At 43.5% G+C, this 15,431-nt stretch overlaps 1 protein-coding gene across 11 annotated transcripts in view; it reads right to left on the bottom strand.

The window, feature by feature from the left end:
• Nucleotides 1–14,217, bottom strand: part of dlg1a (discs large MAGUK scaffold protein 1a) — a 380,448-nt gene extending 366,231 nt beyond the window's left edge. For 7 of the 11 annotated variants that reach the window (XM_045687910.2, XM_045687907.2, XM_045687908.2 and 4 more), the window contains exons 1-2: nucleotides 13,387–14,217; nucleotides 12,842–12,973 (exon numbers count right to left, since the gene is read on the bottom strand). In XM_045687910.2, the coding sequence (XP_045543866.1) occupies nucleotides 12,842–12,973; nucleotides 13,387–13,405 (151 nt within the window). In that variant the 5' untranslated portion in view covers nucleotides 13,406–14,217. The remainder of the gene's footprint in view (nucleotides 1–12,841; nucleotides 12,974–13,386) is intronic. The other 4 variants (XM_045687911.2, XM_045687913.2, XM_082957074.1 and 1 more) reach the window with 1 other exon arrangement.
• Nucleotides 14,218–15,431: the final 1,214 nt, after the last annotated feature.

Raw genomic sequence — 15,431 nt, 5'->3', positions numbered from 1 at the left:
CATTCCAGATGAAGCTGGTTGATAGAATGCCAAGAGTGTGCAAAGCTGTCATCAAGGCAAACGGTAGCTACTTCGAAGAATCAAAAGGGTAAAATATATTTCGATTTGTTTAACACTTTTTTGGTTACTAGATGATTCCATATGTGTTATTTCATAGTTTTGAAGTCTTCACTACTATTCTACAATGTAGAAAATTGTCAAAATAAACAAAAACCCTTGAATGAGTAGGTGTGGCCAAACTTTTGACTGGTACTGTATTTCCAAAGACAATATTTCAAATATCCTTAGGACCAAACAGACCTGGATTCAAATGCAGTGAATATTTAAAGATGCACTATGCAGAAATCGCTCCTCCATTTCCAGGGGGTTAAAATTCTTATAGTGTGCCTAATTTCAGTTTGTGACAAAACAAGCAAGTATAGTGTAGAGAATCATTGTACCATCTAAACAGCTGTGAAATATATTTTTCATTACCAAAAATATTGTATTTTCAGCTGGTTGAAGGAAAAGATGCAAAAACTAAAAACTTAAAGATGAACTGAAACACTTTAGTAAGTTAAGGTGATTTTGAAAACCAAATGTGATAAAGATGCATGTTCCTACCCTTAAAACTGCTGAAAAACTCATTATTTTCTGACTACTGCGTGCCGCCATCTTAATAACGTGTCATCAATGACATCACTTGAATCGTTTGTCTGACAAGCAGCCCAGATTACAATACATGTTAGTAGCCTTATTGAAAATGTTTTCATAATTTCTTAGAAGGCTATCCGATTAAAGACTAGCCAGTTAACATGGCATGAACGATAAATTGACCAAAAAAAAGTATGCTGTGCAATTTCGGCTATCATAGCTACCCGAGAACCACAGCAAGCTAACCTATTGATGGATATTTTGCTAGCTAGTGACGTCAGCAGAACAGCTTGCTTCAGTGCAAGTGGGTTTTTGACAGAACTATACAGGCTTATTGGATGCTAGGTAACGTCCTTGTTATGGTGGACAGTTAGCTAGCTTACTAAATGTTGGGTAACTGTAGCTACATCCGATGCCAATGCCCATGTGAAAATCACTTATGTATGTATCCTCCAACTGAATGAGCTTAAAGCGCATATTTTGGACCAGATTATAAAGGCTTGTTGACCTTTTAGTATTTTATTGTGCCATCTCAAATTGGTAGTTTATTCACTTCTTGATCAAAAAGCCATGAGTAAAGTAGGCGTGCGGACGCTCTACCATTCCCATTACGTTGTTTCAATATGGCTGCGGCAACATCTTTCTATCTTGTGCTAGGCGCTGCGGCCACATCTCTCCAAGCTTGTGCTAGGCGCTGCGGCCACATCTCTCCAAGCTTGTGCTAGGCGCTGCGGCCACATCTCTCCAAGCTTGTGCTAGGCGCTGCGGCCACATCTCTCAATCTTGTGCTAGGCGCTGCGGCCACATCTCTCCAATCTTGTGCTAGGCGCTGCGGCCACATCTTTCTATCTTGTGCTAAGCACTCGAAAAACATATGTTCTAAAAACATTTTCATAACATCACATTCAACAAGGTTACCTAACATCGACATGTAAAACAATGTAGGTTGATTTGAGCGTTTCAGTTCCACTTTAAGAATGGGAAGCCAGGCGGTATTTGAAGCCAGGCGGTATTTGAAGCCAGGCGGTATTTGAAGCCAGGCGGTATTTGAAGCCAGGCAGTATTTGAAGCCAGGCAGTATTTGAAGCCAGGTCTGAATGAAACTAGCAGTGAATAGTATGATACAAGTACATGCAATGCCTATTAGGGTGCTAAGTTGCCTCTGAAACAAGGTGGGGCAGAATGACAGAAAAAGTTCCAACTAGAGCCCAACCAATATTTTTTGGGGGTCCAAAACCAATTCCGATTATTTTGGGAGGGACGAAGCTTAGCAATACCAATATATCCACTGATATACTGTTTAACAACGGGGAAATTAACATGTCATTTTTACACACTGAGATCTAGGCTTGGGCAGTATACCGGGGTATTTGGGGGAAAAAAAACACGGGATGGTTTTTCAGCACCGTTGAAACTGTTTCTTTGAAAAAAAATTATACATTTGTAGGTACTTAAGTAAATACCTGCATTCAACTTGTGCAATACTTTAGGAGATAAAGAACATTGTGTCCTTCATTTTACCTGTCACATTATTATGAAGCTTACAGTAGTCCCCAGTCACGTGGTGTTTGTTTACAAGCACACAATGACAAGAGACCAGAGCCTTGTGAATCACTCACTGTTGTGCAGCATGCACCAGGTGATCTAAGTACAGTATGGAATTCACAACTAAATGTTTGCCAGCTAGATAGAAGTTAACTGTCTAAAATGTGCTAAATGCCACATCTAAAATGTTATACCTTTTCTATATCCATATAGAAACACTAGCTACGACCTACCTTATTTAGCTAGCTCAATGTGAAATTCTGATTTGTTTCTAATGTAGTAGCTAGTTAGCCATCTAGCTAAGTGGTTAGCTTCTTCTAATATCAAGCATTCGCCTGGTAATAGCAGAGAATCCCCTCACGGATCAAGAGCCTTGCAGGATAATATTTGTTTGTGTGCATGCAGCAAACTAAGTAGCATTTTTTAGTTACTTGTATAAATTGTCAGAAACTGTACAAAATGTTTGCAATGTGTTCCCCGGGCGCCGATGACGTGGATGTCGACTAAGGCAGCCTCCCACACCTCTCCGATTGAGAGGGGTTGGGTTAAATGCAGAAGACACATTTCAGTTGAACAACTGACTAGGTATCACCTTTTCCCAATGTACTCATAAGCATTTACACGGAACAAAAATATAAACGCAACATGTAAAGTGTTGGTCCCATGTTTCATGAGCTGAAACAGAAATGTTCCATATGCACAAAATGCTTATTTCTCTAAATGTTTTTGCACAAATTTGTTTACATCCCTGTTTGTGAGCATTTCTCCTTTGCCAAGATAATCCATCCGACAGGTGTGGCATACCATTGTGACAATAATGACATGACAATGGCCCCAAATGATCAGAGCGGGGCGGCAGGTAGCCTAGTGGTTGCAAGATCAAATCCCTGAGCTGACAAGGTAAAAACCTGTCGTTCTGCCCCCTGAACAAGGCACTTAACCCACTGTTCCTAGGCTGTCATTGAAAATAAGAATTTGTCCTTAACTGACTTGCCTAGTTAAATAAAAGGTTAAATTAAAAAAATAAAGATATGCACGATATTATTTTTTTCCCCCCATCCTATTTATTGAATATTGGTTAATAGTTCAAACATTTATTTTATTCTTTATGTGTTCCATTCTGTGATTGAACTGTAGATCTTGTCTGGATCTGATCCTTCACTGAAACAAACTAAGTGACAATTAGCTCTCATATCGTGTGCACACTACCCATTTCAGCCCTTCACTCACACAACTTGGCTATGTTTAGCCTTTCACTAGGGAGCTTAGCTTGGCTAACTGCTCGGTAAACACGGTACATGTGGCAGGTTTACAGATGTGCAAACAGGACTGGTAGGGATTCAGAACCGAATCACCAGAGACTACACTAGCGTATGGTACTGGGTTGGTAACTGATTGATGATTACTACGGAAGTTCTGTGTTGCCATGCAGATGTAGAGGTCACTGTGAGGTCAAGCTACAGAACTTCACACCACTTGAACAGGAGAAGAGAAAAATAACACTCTCATGCTGACTAAGCTAAAATATCTTGTAAAAGGAAAAGAAGCAGACCTCGATTAAAAGGAACACGTTTTCATATTATCTTGCATTTTGTAGGAACTAAATACAAACAGGCCTATCAGAAACCGTTTTAGTAAAGTCCGCAGATGTTGGCTACAAATGTTTTGAGAATCCAAACAAATGTCATGGTGGAGCATTTGATGGCAACATGGATGATAGTTTGCCTGAATTTGTAGTGTACATCAACACCATCATCACAGAAACCCTAGACCCACTCCAATTCACATACCGCCCCAACAGATCCACAGATGACACAATCTCTATTGCATTCCACACTGCCCTTTCCCACTTGGACAAAAAGGAACACCTATGTGAGAATGCTGTTCATTGACTACAGCTCAGCGTTCAACACCATAGTGCACTCAAAGCTCTTTACTAAGCTAAGGACCTTGGGACTAAACACCTCCCTCTGCAACTGGATCCTGAGCTTCCTGATGGGCCGCCCCCAGGTGGTAAGAGCAGGCAACAACACATCTGGCAAACTCATCCTCAACACATGGGCCCTCAGGGGTGTGTGCTTAGTCCCCTAATGTACTCCCTGTTCACCCATGACTGCATGGCCAAGCACGACTCCAACACCATCATTAAGTCTGCAGACGACAACTGTGGTAGGCCTGATCCCCGACAACAATGAGATAGCCTATAGGGAGGAGGTCAGAGACCTGGCAGTGTGGTGCCAGGACAACAATCTCTCCCTCAACGTGATCAAGACAAAGGAGATGTTTGTGAACAAGAGGAAAAGGAGGAACCAAGCACACCCCCATTCTCATTGACAGGGCTGTAGTGGAGCAGGTTGAGAGCTTCAAGTTCCTTGGTGTCCACATCAACAAACTATCATGGTTCAAACACACTAAGACAGTTGTGACGAGGGCACGACAACGCCTATTCCACCTCAGGCGACTGAAAAGATTTGGCATGGGTCCTCAAATCCTCAAAAAGTTGTACAGCTACACCATCAAGAGCATCCTGACTAGCTGCATCACCGCCTGGTATGGCAACGGCAAGGCGCTACAGAGGGTAGTGCGTACGGTCCAGTACATCACTGGGGCTACGCTTCCTGCCATCCAGGACCTCTATACCAGGCGGTGTCAGAGGAAGGCCCTAAAAATCACCAAAGACTCCAGCCCCATTGTCATAGACTGTTCTCTCTGCTTCTGCACGGAAATTGGTACCGGAGCGCCAAGTCTAGGTCCAAAAGGCTTCTTAAACCTCTTAAGGATCTCTACAGATCGGTGTCCCACCCTCGGGACAGTTGAGCTAATGTGCGTTAATGCAATTAGCATGAGGTTGTATGTAACAAGAACATTTCCCAGTACATAGACATATCTGATTTTGGCAGAAATCTTAAATTCTTGTTAATCTAACTGCACGGTCCAATTTACAGTTGTTATTACAGTGAAATAATACCATGCTATTGTTTGAGGAGAATGCACAGTTATGAACTTGAAAAGTTATTAATAAACCAATTGGGAACATTCGGGCAGTCTTGATACAACATTTTGAACAGAAATGCAATGGATGGTCCATTGGATCAGTCTAAAACTTTGCTGGAATAATACATTATGGCCTTTCTCTTGCATTTCAAAGACAGTACAACATTTTAAAAAAACTTACAAAATATGGATTTTTCTTTGTATTATCTTTCACCAGATCTAATGTGTTATATTCTCCTACATTAATTTCACATTTCCACAAACATCAAAGTGTTTCCTTTCAAATGATATCAAGAATATGCATATCCTTGCTTCAGGTCCTGAGCTACAGGCAGTTAGATTAGGGCATGTCATTTTAGTCAAATTGGGGAAAAGGGGGTGGATCCTTAGGTTTTTAACAGCTTCTACCCCCAAGCCATAAGACTGCTGAACAGCTAATCAAATGGCCACCGGACTATTTCATTGACCCCCGCTCCCATTCTTTTTACGCTGCTGCTACTCACTGTTTATTATCTATGCATAGTCACTTCACCCCTACCAACATGTACATATTACCTCAATTACCTCGACTAACCTGTACCCCCACACTGACTCGGTACCAGTACCCCCTGTATATAGCCTCAATATTGTTACTTGTGTTTCCTCTCTCTCTTTAGTTTTTTTTGTAAATATTTTCTTAAAACTGTATTGTTGGTTAAGGGCTTGTAAGTAAGCATTTTAGAGTAAGGTCTACACCTCTTTATTCAGCACGTGACAAATAAAATGTGATATTTATAGCTCTGAGTTAGGCATGGTTCTGCAGAGGGCACAGCTGCCCTGCCCTGCCCTGCCCTGTCCTTCCTCCAGTCAGTATGATGCCAAAATGGAGGGTTGTTTGCAGGGCATGGCAGAGCCTAGACCAGGTAAGGTGGTGAGGCTCTGATACACAACACTTAGAGGGAGAGCCCAAGATTATTAAGCTCTGTCTCAGGTTACAACCAGGAAGGAATTACACTGGAGGGAACCCCCATGGTAAACCACTTATCTTACATCATATGTGAGAGAAAGTACAGCACTACAGCTTAGAACTAGTGTATTCCTCAGTCAGTCTAGCTTTTAAATATATAGTCCTTCACAGGGTTAAAGTTAGTCAAGGTCCCTGACCTTTCACCTCTAACCCATGGGCACCAGGTCAAGGCATGTTGACTCTGACCTGCTAAGAGGGGACTGACGTGAAGGCAGGTCTGCAAGTCATCATACCATTACCAGATACCTGAGCTTGGAGGCCAGAGAAGAGTGTGTGGGTGGTAGGAGAAAAGCGCACACACACACACACAGGATAACGCTGCTTATAGCAGGCCCAGCATAGCAAGTCCCTTTACAACTTAGTGTTTGACATTTCATCCCGTCAGTAGAGGATGCCTGGTTATTCTTTAAAAAGTGCCTTTCTCACCATCTTAAATAAGCATGCCCCATTCAAAAAATGTAGAACTAAGAACTGAGCCACTGAGCTCAGTTGGTAGAGCATGGTGTTTGCAACGCCAGCACGGTGTGTGCAACGCCAGGGTTGTGGGTTCGATTCCCACGGGGGGCCAGTACAAAAAAAAAATAACAAAAAAAATGCATGAAATGAAATGTATGTATTCACTACTGTAAGTCACTCTGGATAAGAGCATCTGCTAAATGACTAAAATGTAAATGTAACAGCTCTTGCTTCACACCAGACCTGACTGCCCTTGACCAGCACAAAAACATCCTGTGGGGTACTGCATTAGTATCGAATAGCCCCCGCGATATGCAACTTTTCAGGGAAGTTAGGAACAAATATACACAGTCAATTAAGAAAGCAAAGGCTAGCTTTTTCAAACAGAAATTTTCATCCTGTAGCACAAACTCCAAAAGGTTTTGGAACATGAAGTCCATGGAGAATAAGAGCACCTCCTCCCAGCTGCCCACTGCACTGAGGCTAGGAAACACTGTCACCACCGATAAATCTATGATAATCGAGAATTTCAAGAAGCATTTTTCCACGGCTGGCCATGCTTTCCACCTGGCTACCCCGGCCAACATCTCTGCACCCCCCACAGCAACTTCCCAAGCCCCCCCCCCCCCCCCCCCCACTTCTCCTTCACCCAAATCCAGATAGCTGATGTTCTGAAAGAGCTGCAAAATCTGGACCCCTACAAATCAGCTGGGCTACAAAATCTGGACCCTCTCTAAAATTATCCGCCGCAATTGTTGCAACCCCTATTACTAGCCTGTTCAACCTCTCTCTCGTATCGTCTGAGATCCCTAAAGATTGAAAAGCTGCTGCGGTCATCCCCCTCTTCAAAAGGGGAGACACTCTAGACCCAAACTGTTACAGACCTATATCTATCCTGCCCTGTCTTTCTAAAGTCTTCGAAAGCCAAGTTAATAAACAGATAACAGACCATTTCGAATTCCACTGTACCTTTTCCCCTATGCAATCTGGTTTCCAAGCTGGTCATGGGTGCACCTCAGCCACGCTCAAGGTCCTAAACGATATCATAACCGCCATCGATAAAAGACAGTACTGTGCAGCCGTCTTCATCGACCTGGCCAAGGTTTGACTCTGTCAATCACCGCATTCTCATCGGCAGACTCAACAGCCTTGGTTTCTCAAATGACTGCCTCGCCTGGTTCACCAACTATTTCTCAGACAGAGTTCAGTGTGTCAAATCGGAGGGCCTGTTGTCCGGACCTCTGGCAGTCTCTATAGGGGTGCCACAGGGTTCAATTCTCGGGCCGACTCCGGCCGATTCTCTGTGTGTGTGTGTGTGTGTGTGGTGTGTGTGTGGTGTGTGTGTGTGTGTGTGTGTGTGTGTGTATGTATATATATATAATCAATGATGTCGCTCTTGCTGCTGGTGATTCTCTGATCCACCTCTACGCAGACGACACCATTCTGTATAATTCTGGCCCTTCTTTGGACACTGTGTTAACAAACCTCCAGACGAGCTTCAATGCCATACAACACTCCTTCCGTGGCCTCCAACTGTTCTTAAATGCAAGTAAAACTAAATGCATGCTCTTCAACCGATCGCTGCCCGCACCCGCCCGCCCGACTAGCATCACTACTCTGGACGGTTCTGACTTTGAATATGTGGACAACTACAAATACCTAGGTGTCTGGTTAGACTGTAAACTCTCCCTCCAGACTCACATTAAGCATCTCCAATCCAAAATCAAATCTAGAATCGGCTTCCTGTTTCGCAACAAAGCCTCCTTCACATATGTTGCCAAACATACCCTCGTAAAACTGACTATCCTACTGATCCTCGACTTCAGCGATGTTATTTACTAAATAGCCTCCAACACTCTACTCAGCAAATTGGATGTAGTCTATCACTGTGCCATCCGTTTTGTCACCAAAGCCCAATATACTACCCACCACTGCGACCTGTATGCTCTCGTTGGCTGGCCCTCGCTTCATATTCGTCGCCAAACCCACTGGCTCCAGGTCATCTATAAGTCTTTGCTAGGTAAAACCCTGCCTTATCTCAGCTCACTGGTCACCATAGCAACACCCACCCGTAGCACACGCTCCAGCAAGTATATCTCACTGGTCATCCCCAAAGCCAACTTCTCCTTTGGCTGCCTTTCCTTCCAGTTCTCTGCTGCCAATGACTGGAATGAATTGCAAAAAAAATACAAATTCACTGATGCTGGAGACATATCTCCCTCTCTAACTTTAAGCATCAGCTGTCAGAGCAGCTTACCGATCACTGCACCAGTACCCAGCCCATCTGTAAATAGCCCACCCAACTACCTCATCACCATACTGTTATTTATCTTCTTCCTCTTTTGCACCCCAGTATCTCTACTTGCACAACATCTGCACATCTATCACTCCAGTGCTAATGCTAAATTGTAATTATTTTGCCACTATGGCCTATTTATTGCCTTACCTCCCTAATCTTACTACATTTACACACACTGTATATAGATTTTTTTCTATTGTGTTATTGACTGTACGTTTGTTTATCCCATGTGTAACTCTGTGTTGTTTTTGTCGCACTGCTTTGCTTTATCTTGGCCAGATCGCAGTTGTAAATGAGAACTTGTTCTCAACTAGCCTAGCTGGTTAAATAAAAGGTAAAAAAATAAATAATATTTTTTGCCAATACCCAAAACGTCAAAATCAAGACGCAGTTTCTATTAGACCAAAGACACACTGAAGATAGCTGGCCTGCCTGTCTGCCTTTCTTCCTGTCTGCTGTATTCACCTTGCACCATTGAAGACTGCCTGACACTATATATAGGATAGGCTGCTATAGGAAATAATTAGAGCAGGATACCCTGGTGTGGCATAATGGGCCCTGGGTGGAGCTCTATACAGCTCTCTGACATACAGGGGGAGGAGGAGGATGAAATGAATTAGACTTTTTATCAGGTTTCAAAGCATACCATGAATGTAATTCATCACCTTGGGTGTGTCTATGCAATTCAGATTGAACTGTATCCTCCCTTCTCAAACACACACACACACACACACATACATATGCATACTCAATCTCTATCCAGGTGGTTTGATACAGCTGCCCCAGCCCTAAAACTATAACCAGCTGTAAAAAGGTTTTGAATGTGTATTGAGTGCAGTAGCCACATTCATATTTGTACAAGTAAAACAGACCTGGGTTACTATTCAACTAAAACCAGCCTCTTCTACTTCTGCACTGTGATCAGGTCCAATAAGAGTTGGATAAAGCTGCTAGTCTACATCTTGAAAAATGACACACACACTCTCTCCCCTGAAGACACTCTCTGACCAGCAAGTAAATCAGAAGGGATTAGCAGCAGTAGCATCAGAGTAATCATGTCAGTAGTCGGATTACACGCCTGACTTTTATCATACATATCTTACACAGACCAGATTGCTTCCCATCTTATTCCGCTTTTTCATCAGCAACCAACAACAGGACCCAAAAGTAGGGAGGGAGGAGTGAACGAGAGAGGGTCAGAGGGAGTGTGTGTAAGCGTGTGCGTGCGTAGTAGATTACTGTACTGTATGTCTGTGTACTTATCAGCAGTCAGTCATGTGTGTATAATGCCTGAACCTGTGTAACCATGCAAGGGTCAATAAATCTTCGGTGTGAACTGATCAAAGAATAAAACACTGGGGTTGGGAGACAGGGGGAGAGACAGAGAGACAGGGGGAGAGACAGAGAGAAACACAAAGAGACAGAGACAGGGGGAGAGAGGGGGCGAGAGAGACAGGGGGAGAGACAGAGACAGGGGGAGAGAGGGGGCGAGAGACAGGGGGAGAGAGGGGGCGAGAGAGACAGGGGGAGAGACAGAGACAGGGGGAGAGACAGAGAGAAACACAAAGAGACAGAGACAGGGGGAGAGAGGGGGCGAGAGAGACAGGGGGAGAGACAGAGACAGGGGGAGAGACAGAGAGAAACACAAAGAGACAGAGACAGGGGGAGAGAGGGGGCGAGAGAGACAGGGGGAGAGACAGAGACAGGGGGAGAGAGGGGGCGAGAGACAGGGGGAGAGAGGGGGCGAGAGAGACAGGGGGAGAGAGGGGGCGAGAGAGACAGGGGGAGAGAGAGAAACACAAAGAGACAGACGGGGAGAGACAGGGGAGAGACAGGGGGAAACAAAGAGACAGAGAGACAGGAGAGAGACAGAGAGAAACACAAAGAGACAGAGACAGGGGGAGAGACAGAGACAGGGGGAGAGACAGAGACAGGGGGAGAGACAGAGAGACAGGGGGAAACAAAGAGACAGAGAGAGACAGGGGAGAGACAGGAGAGACAGAGAGAAACACAAAGAGACAGATGGGGGAGAGACAGGGGGAGACAGAGACAGAGACAGAGACGGGGAGACAGAGACAGGGGGAGAGACAGAGAGAAAGACAGGGGCAGAGACAGGGGGAGAGACAGGGGGAGAGACAGACAGAAACAGGGGGAGAGACAGACAGGGGGAGAGACAGAGACAGGGGGAGAGACAGACAGGGAGAGAGACAGAGACAGAGAGAAAGACAGAGGGAGAGAAACAGGGGGAGAGAAACAGGGGGAGAGAAACAGGGGGAGAGAAACAGGGGGAGAGACAGAGACAGAGAGACAGGGGGAGAGACAGAGACGGGGGGGAGAGAGAGACAGGAGGACCAGCTAATGAGATTAAAAGAACATGTAGAGGACAATGAGGAGTGCTTAGCCAATCAACAACCACTGCTCTTCAATTACACCAGTGAATGGAAGGGTTTCAATCCATAAGAGTTACTGTAGGGGTGGCGGTGGCCCTAGGGGTGGGCTGGTGGAAAGGAAGCAAATGAGTTAGCCTAACTGTCCGGACTGGAAGTTCTATCACAAAAAAGAAAAAAGTGTCTTCCCAGAGATGACAGGGTTGTTAATGGTGTCTTTCATCCTGGAACAACTGCTATTAAGCACCGGTTCACAGCATCTTCTCTGGGGTGACGGACATCTACGGAACCTTTCACTCAAACAAATGTAACATGAGTACTGCCGTGATCAAATGTGACCATTCTTCAACTTTTGTTGGAGGTACAACCCCAAAACAAACTGAGTAAAGCAACAGCCAGTATCTGCCTAGTGAGCAGCCGGATATCTTCCAGGCAGACCTTAGATCTAAAGGGCATATTAGAGGAAGTGTTGTTACAAAGTCCAACAATCTACAGTACAACACACACACCCTTTATTGGCTACTGTAACAGATTATAGCACATAGACGACTCAACCTGTCTAGGACTATATTCAATCAAAACAGTAAAGAAATACTAGCCGACTAAACTCAACTCCACGATTTACGATGGACTCGAGCAGCGTGGGTGGACTGCAGCTCTGACGTCACATAAAATGAAGTTTTTATCAAAAATGACTGATTTCAGCACCCAGCCCACAATGTTTTGTTTGATTCTTTGGGTGCAGTTTAATCGGCTGTAAAACAAATAATTATACTAGCCTTATACTGCAATGCAGGGCCTATAAAAGGGGGAACATAGCCAACACACACACACAGTTTAAAAACAGAGATGTAACTCAAGACAGTCGAGACAGGTTCTTGGTAGGAGGCCAGGCACCCGAAAACCACCACTTCTGGGTCAATACTACAATAAGGAGAGGAGGGGCACGCCAGAATGAGCAACACATTGGGAATTCCTGCTCCGTAGTGTTGTCGTGGTGTTGCCGTGGTGTCAAAGCTTATAGGACAAGACTTTACACTACGCCACCCTCATGCCAAGTAGTCAGTAGGTTACTTTGGGAACAAGAAAGTTATTACAAGTCAGTAAACTAAAAGATATCCCACAGAAATTAATGACTGAATTGTAGCGATAGGAAACTAAACAAATTCAGTTTGAAATGAGTTAGTTGTACAGTAGTTACTATGTCATTACAGTTATGAAACCTAGAGAAGGCACAGGATAACTTGAAATGATTCAAATTAAACATATTTATAATGACCATTCTGTTGGAATCAAGTGACTGTCTTCCTTGCTGGGTAAAACATTTCAATCTCCAGCATGTTGAGATCAGTGTGCTCCGGGTAGGGGAGAGGCAGGTTCCGGGTAAAAACAGAAAAACCTGTTTGCATTGCTCAAGCAGGTTAGGCAGGTGACAATACAGGGGAAAAGTAGAGGAAGTGGACTGATTTGACAGACTTTGTGAACACACTAGGCCTGGGTTTGAATGAAGGGGTATCATACCTATCAAGGCTTGGAAGAGGTTGCTCTGAAAGATGTTGATGACTCTTTCTAGTGACTGTCTGAGTTGTCGGTCTTCTGTCTGTCCAAGTTTCGTCTTGTATTCCTCCATGAGCAGTAAAGCTCTTTGAGCATCTGTAAACAAAACATATCAACAACCAACAAGGCAATGAGTGAATAAATGGCAACTACATTAATACATAATCAAAGGATTGATATAGGTTATGTGATATCAACAGACTGGCTAAGGGTTTCATATTTAAATCGGTGACTGAGAGAAAGTCAGGTGGCAGAATGCATTGGCAACAACTCACGTGTAATATGCAACATATGTAGCTCTGACTGTCGCTATATTTGTTGCACGATATCAGTTGATGTGGCAACACATGAGGTGGCAATTTTTTTGTAATATTCGTCTGCATTGGCCTGCTGTCGTTTGCTTTAGCTTGCTACAGCTATTGACATTCTGTAGCATATCGCTTTCATAGCAGGCTGCCATTACATGAGATGTGCTATCTATCACAAAACAGACGAATCGGGATTCTCACCTTTCTTTCGTATAGGCATGACAGCTCCCAAGTGCAGCAGGAAAAGTAAACGCAGGCACTGTTTCGTGCAGGCTAATGTTTGGTGTAGTAGCCTACACTCCCTTGCTTCAGATATCCTTTGCTACAGTTGCCAGAGGGGCAGAGCCAGGAGTTTGCACCGTTTTAGCATGAACAGAAACTAGTCTCTTCTCTCCTCAAAAAACGCAATGTGCGCTATAGCTCCTGCCTATTCAATAGACTACAAAAGGCACCGTTTTTTTCTTACTGGACTACAAAAATGCAATGAATCCGATTTTTTTTTGTAGATTATAGGCTATTCAGATGACCCGCCGTGAATGCCAATGTGACCAGCTTGTATCGCTGGCAGGGCTAACTGACAGGGTTCATTTAGGTTACTGCCAGAGACAGCGCACGATTCCGACACCAGTTTACCACTAACAGCTATGTGAAACACTATTACCGTATGTCACGTTCGTATCTCCAACCATTTCTCATACACTAAACATAAACAAACCGGTTCTCAGTAAACCCAGCTCTGTACCGTGCAATTCATTGAGCAGCCTGAAAATCTGAGAACATGTGCAGTTCAAAGTGGCAGAAGAAACTGCGAGTAACGAATCCCAAAGTTCAGTCTGTGCATTTAGGGAGTAAATCCTCTTTTTTTTCTGAGTGCTGAATTATTCGTTTCCCGCTCTCATGCTTTTATCTCTCTCGGTCCGGCAATATTTCCACAAGTCAAAGTTCCCTAGCTCGGCGCTCTGCCCTCCTGTTTTTTCCACCAGTGTATCAGGAATTCCAAACTTTCCTCCAAAATGGCGTCCAAAGTGTGGAATCGGATCACATGATCAACCTCTCGCCACCCGATGGTGTCGGCAGGCTGCAGAGTTACACCGGAGGTGAGAGCTCACCGTTCATTACTACAAAACTTTCAACTGCTTTCAAAGGTCACTTCACATTGAGTGGTCTAAAACCTATATATTAACAAACATGGTGTTGGCTCGGGTTTTACAGTGTTTTTTGAAGAGTGTCATTGTAGCCAAAACATTGTTGCATAGACTAACAAAAGTTACAATGAAGCACACACAGGTTTTTCAGGAGGGTGAAACACATTTGGTTTAAATGAACTGTAATACTATGTTAATTTTTTCATTTGTTAATGTTCAAATACAAATATTTGCATAGAGAGAATTGTAATAATAGGGTGTTTGATGAGATTGTGTTGTTGTTTTGTGGAACTGCTTTGCTTTATCTTGGCCAGGTCGCAGTTGTAAATGAGAACTTGTTCTCAACTGGCCTACCTGGTTAAATAAAGGTGAAATAAAATGAAGATTAAACTATGGAGGACAGGCAATGAATTGGAAGATTACACCCTGACATGTCAGATTGATAGTAATAATCCCAATACCTGGTTAGTGTGAGGACTTCACCAGTTCAGTGCCATGGGACTTATTGAATATTGTCCACGACACTACACACACATAATCAATATAGAGCTGCGATGCTCATCCTGCCTTAGCCGCCAAGACCACAGTCAGATGGTTTAGTCCTATTGGCACCTGGTTAGTGCACCCGGATTTGGTGTGCTGGGTTCCCAGTCTGATACCTGACAAATCCAACTATCCCCAAGCATCAACTATCTTTTCCATACATAGCACAGATGCTGTCAACCTGTATTCATTCATTCATTCATTTACTTATTTTTTATGTGGGTGAGTGTTTGAAACTTTGGTTTGCTGTAAATTAAAGTTTATTATTATTTGTATTATTATTTCATTGTTATTATTATAAGACAATAGTTGCCATATGATTCATAAATATTTAAAACAAAAATAGTGGAAATTCTTGAAAATGAGATGGTGCATCTCAAGAGATTTCATCCTGGAAAATGTCTAATAAATACATGAATGAATGAATGAATTAATCCATTTACAGTCACTGCTTACTGTTCATACCAAGGACTCCATTTTATCAGAGAACCTGCTGTCGTTCACCACCATTAGAAACAGGTCCATATTCCCTACAGATTTATGGTCTAGATCTGAGTC

Source organism: Salmo salar, chromosome 10, assembly GCF_965601325.2.
Source record: "Salmo salar chromosome 10, fSalSal1, whole genome shotgun sequence".
NCBI lineage: Eukaryota > Metazoa > Chordata > Actinopteri > Salmoniformes > Salmonidae > Salmo > Salmo salar.
The sequence above is the reverse complement of the archived record's forward strand: the minus strand, read 5'-3'. Positions and strand labels throughout refer to the sequence as shown.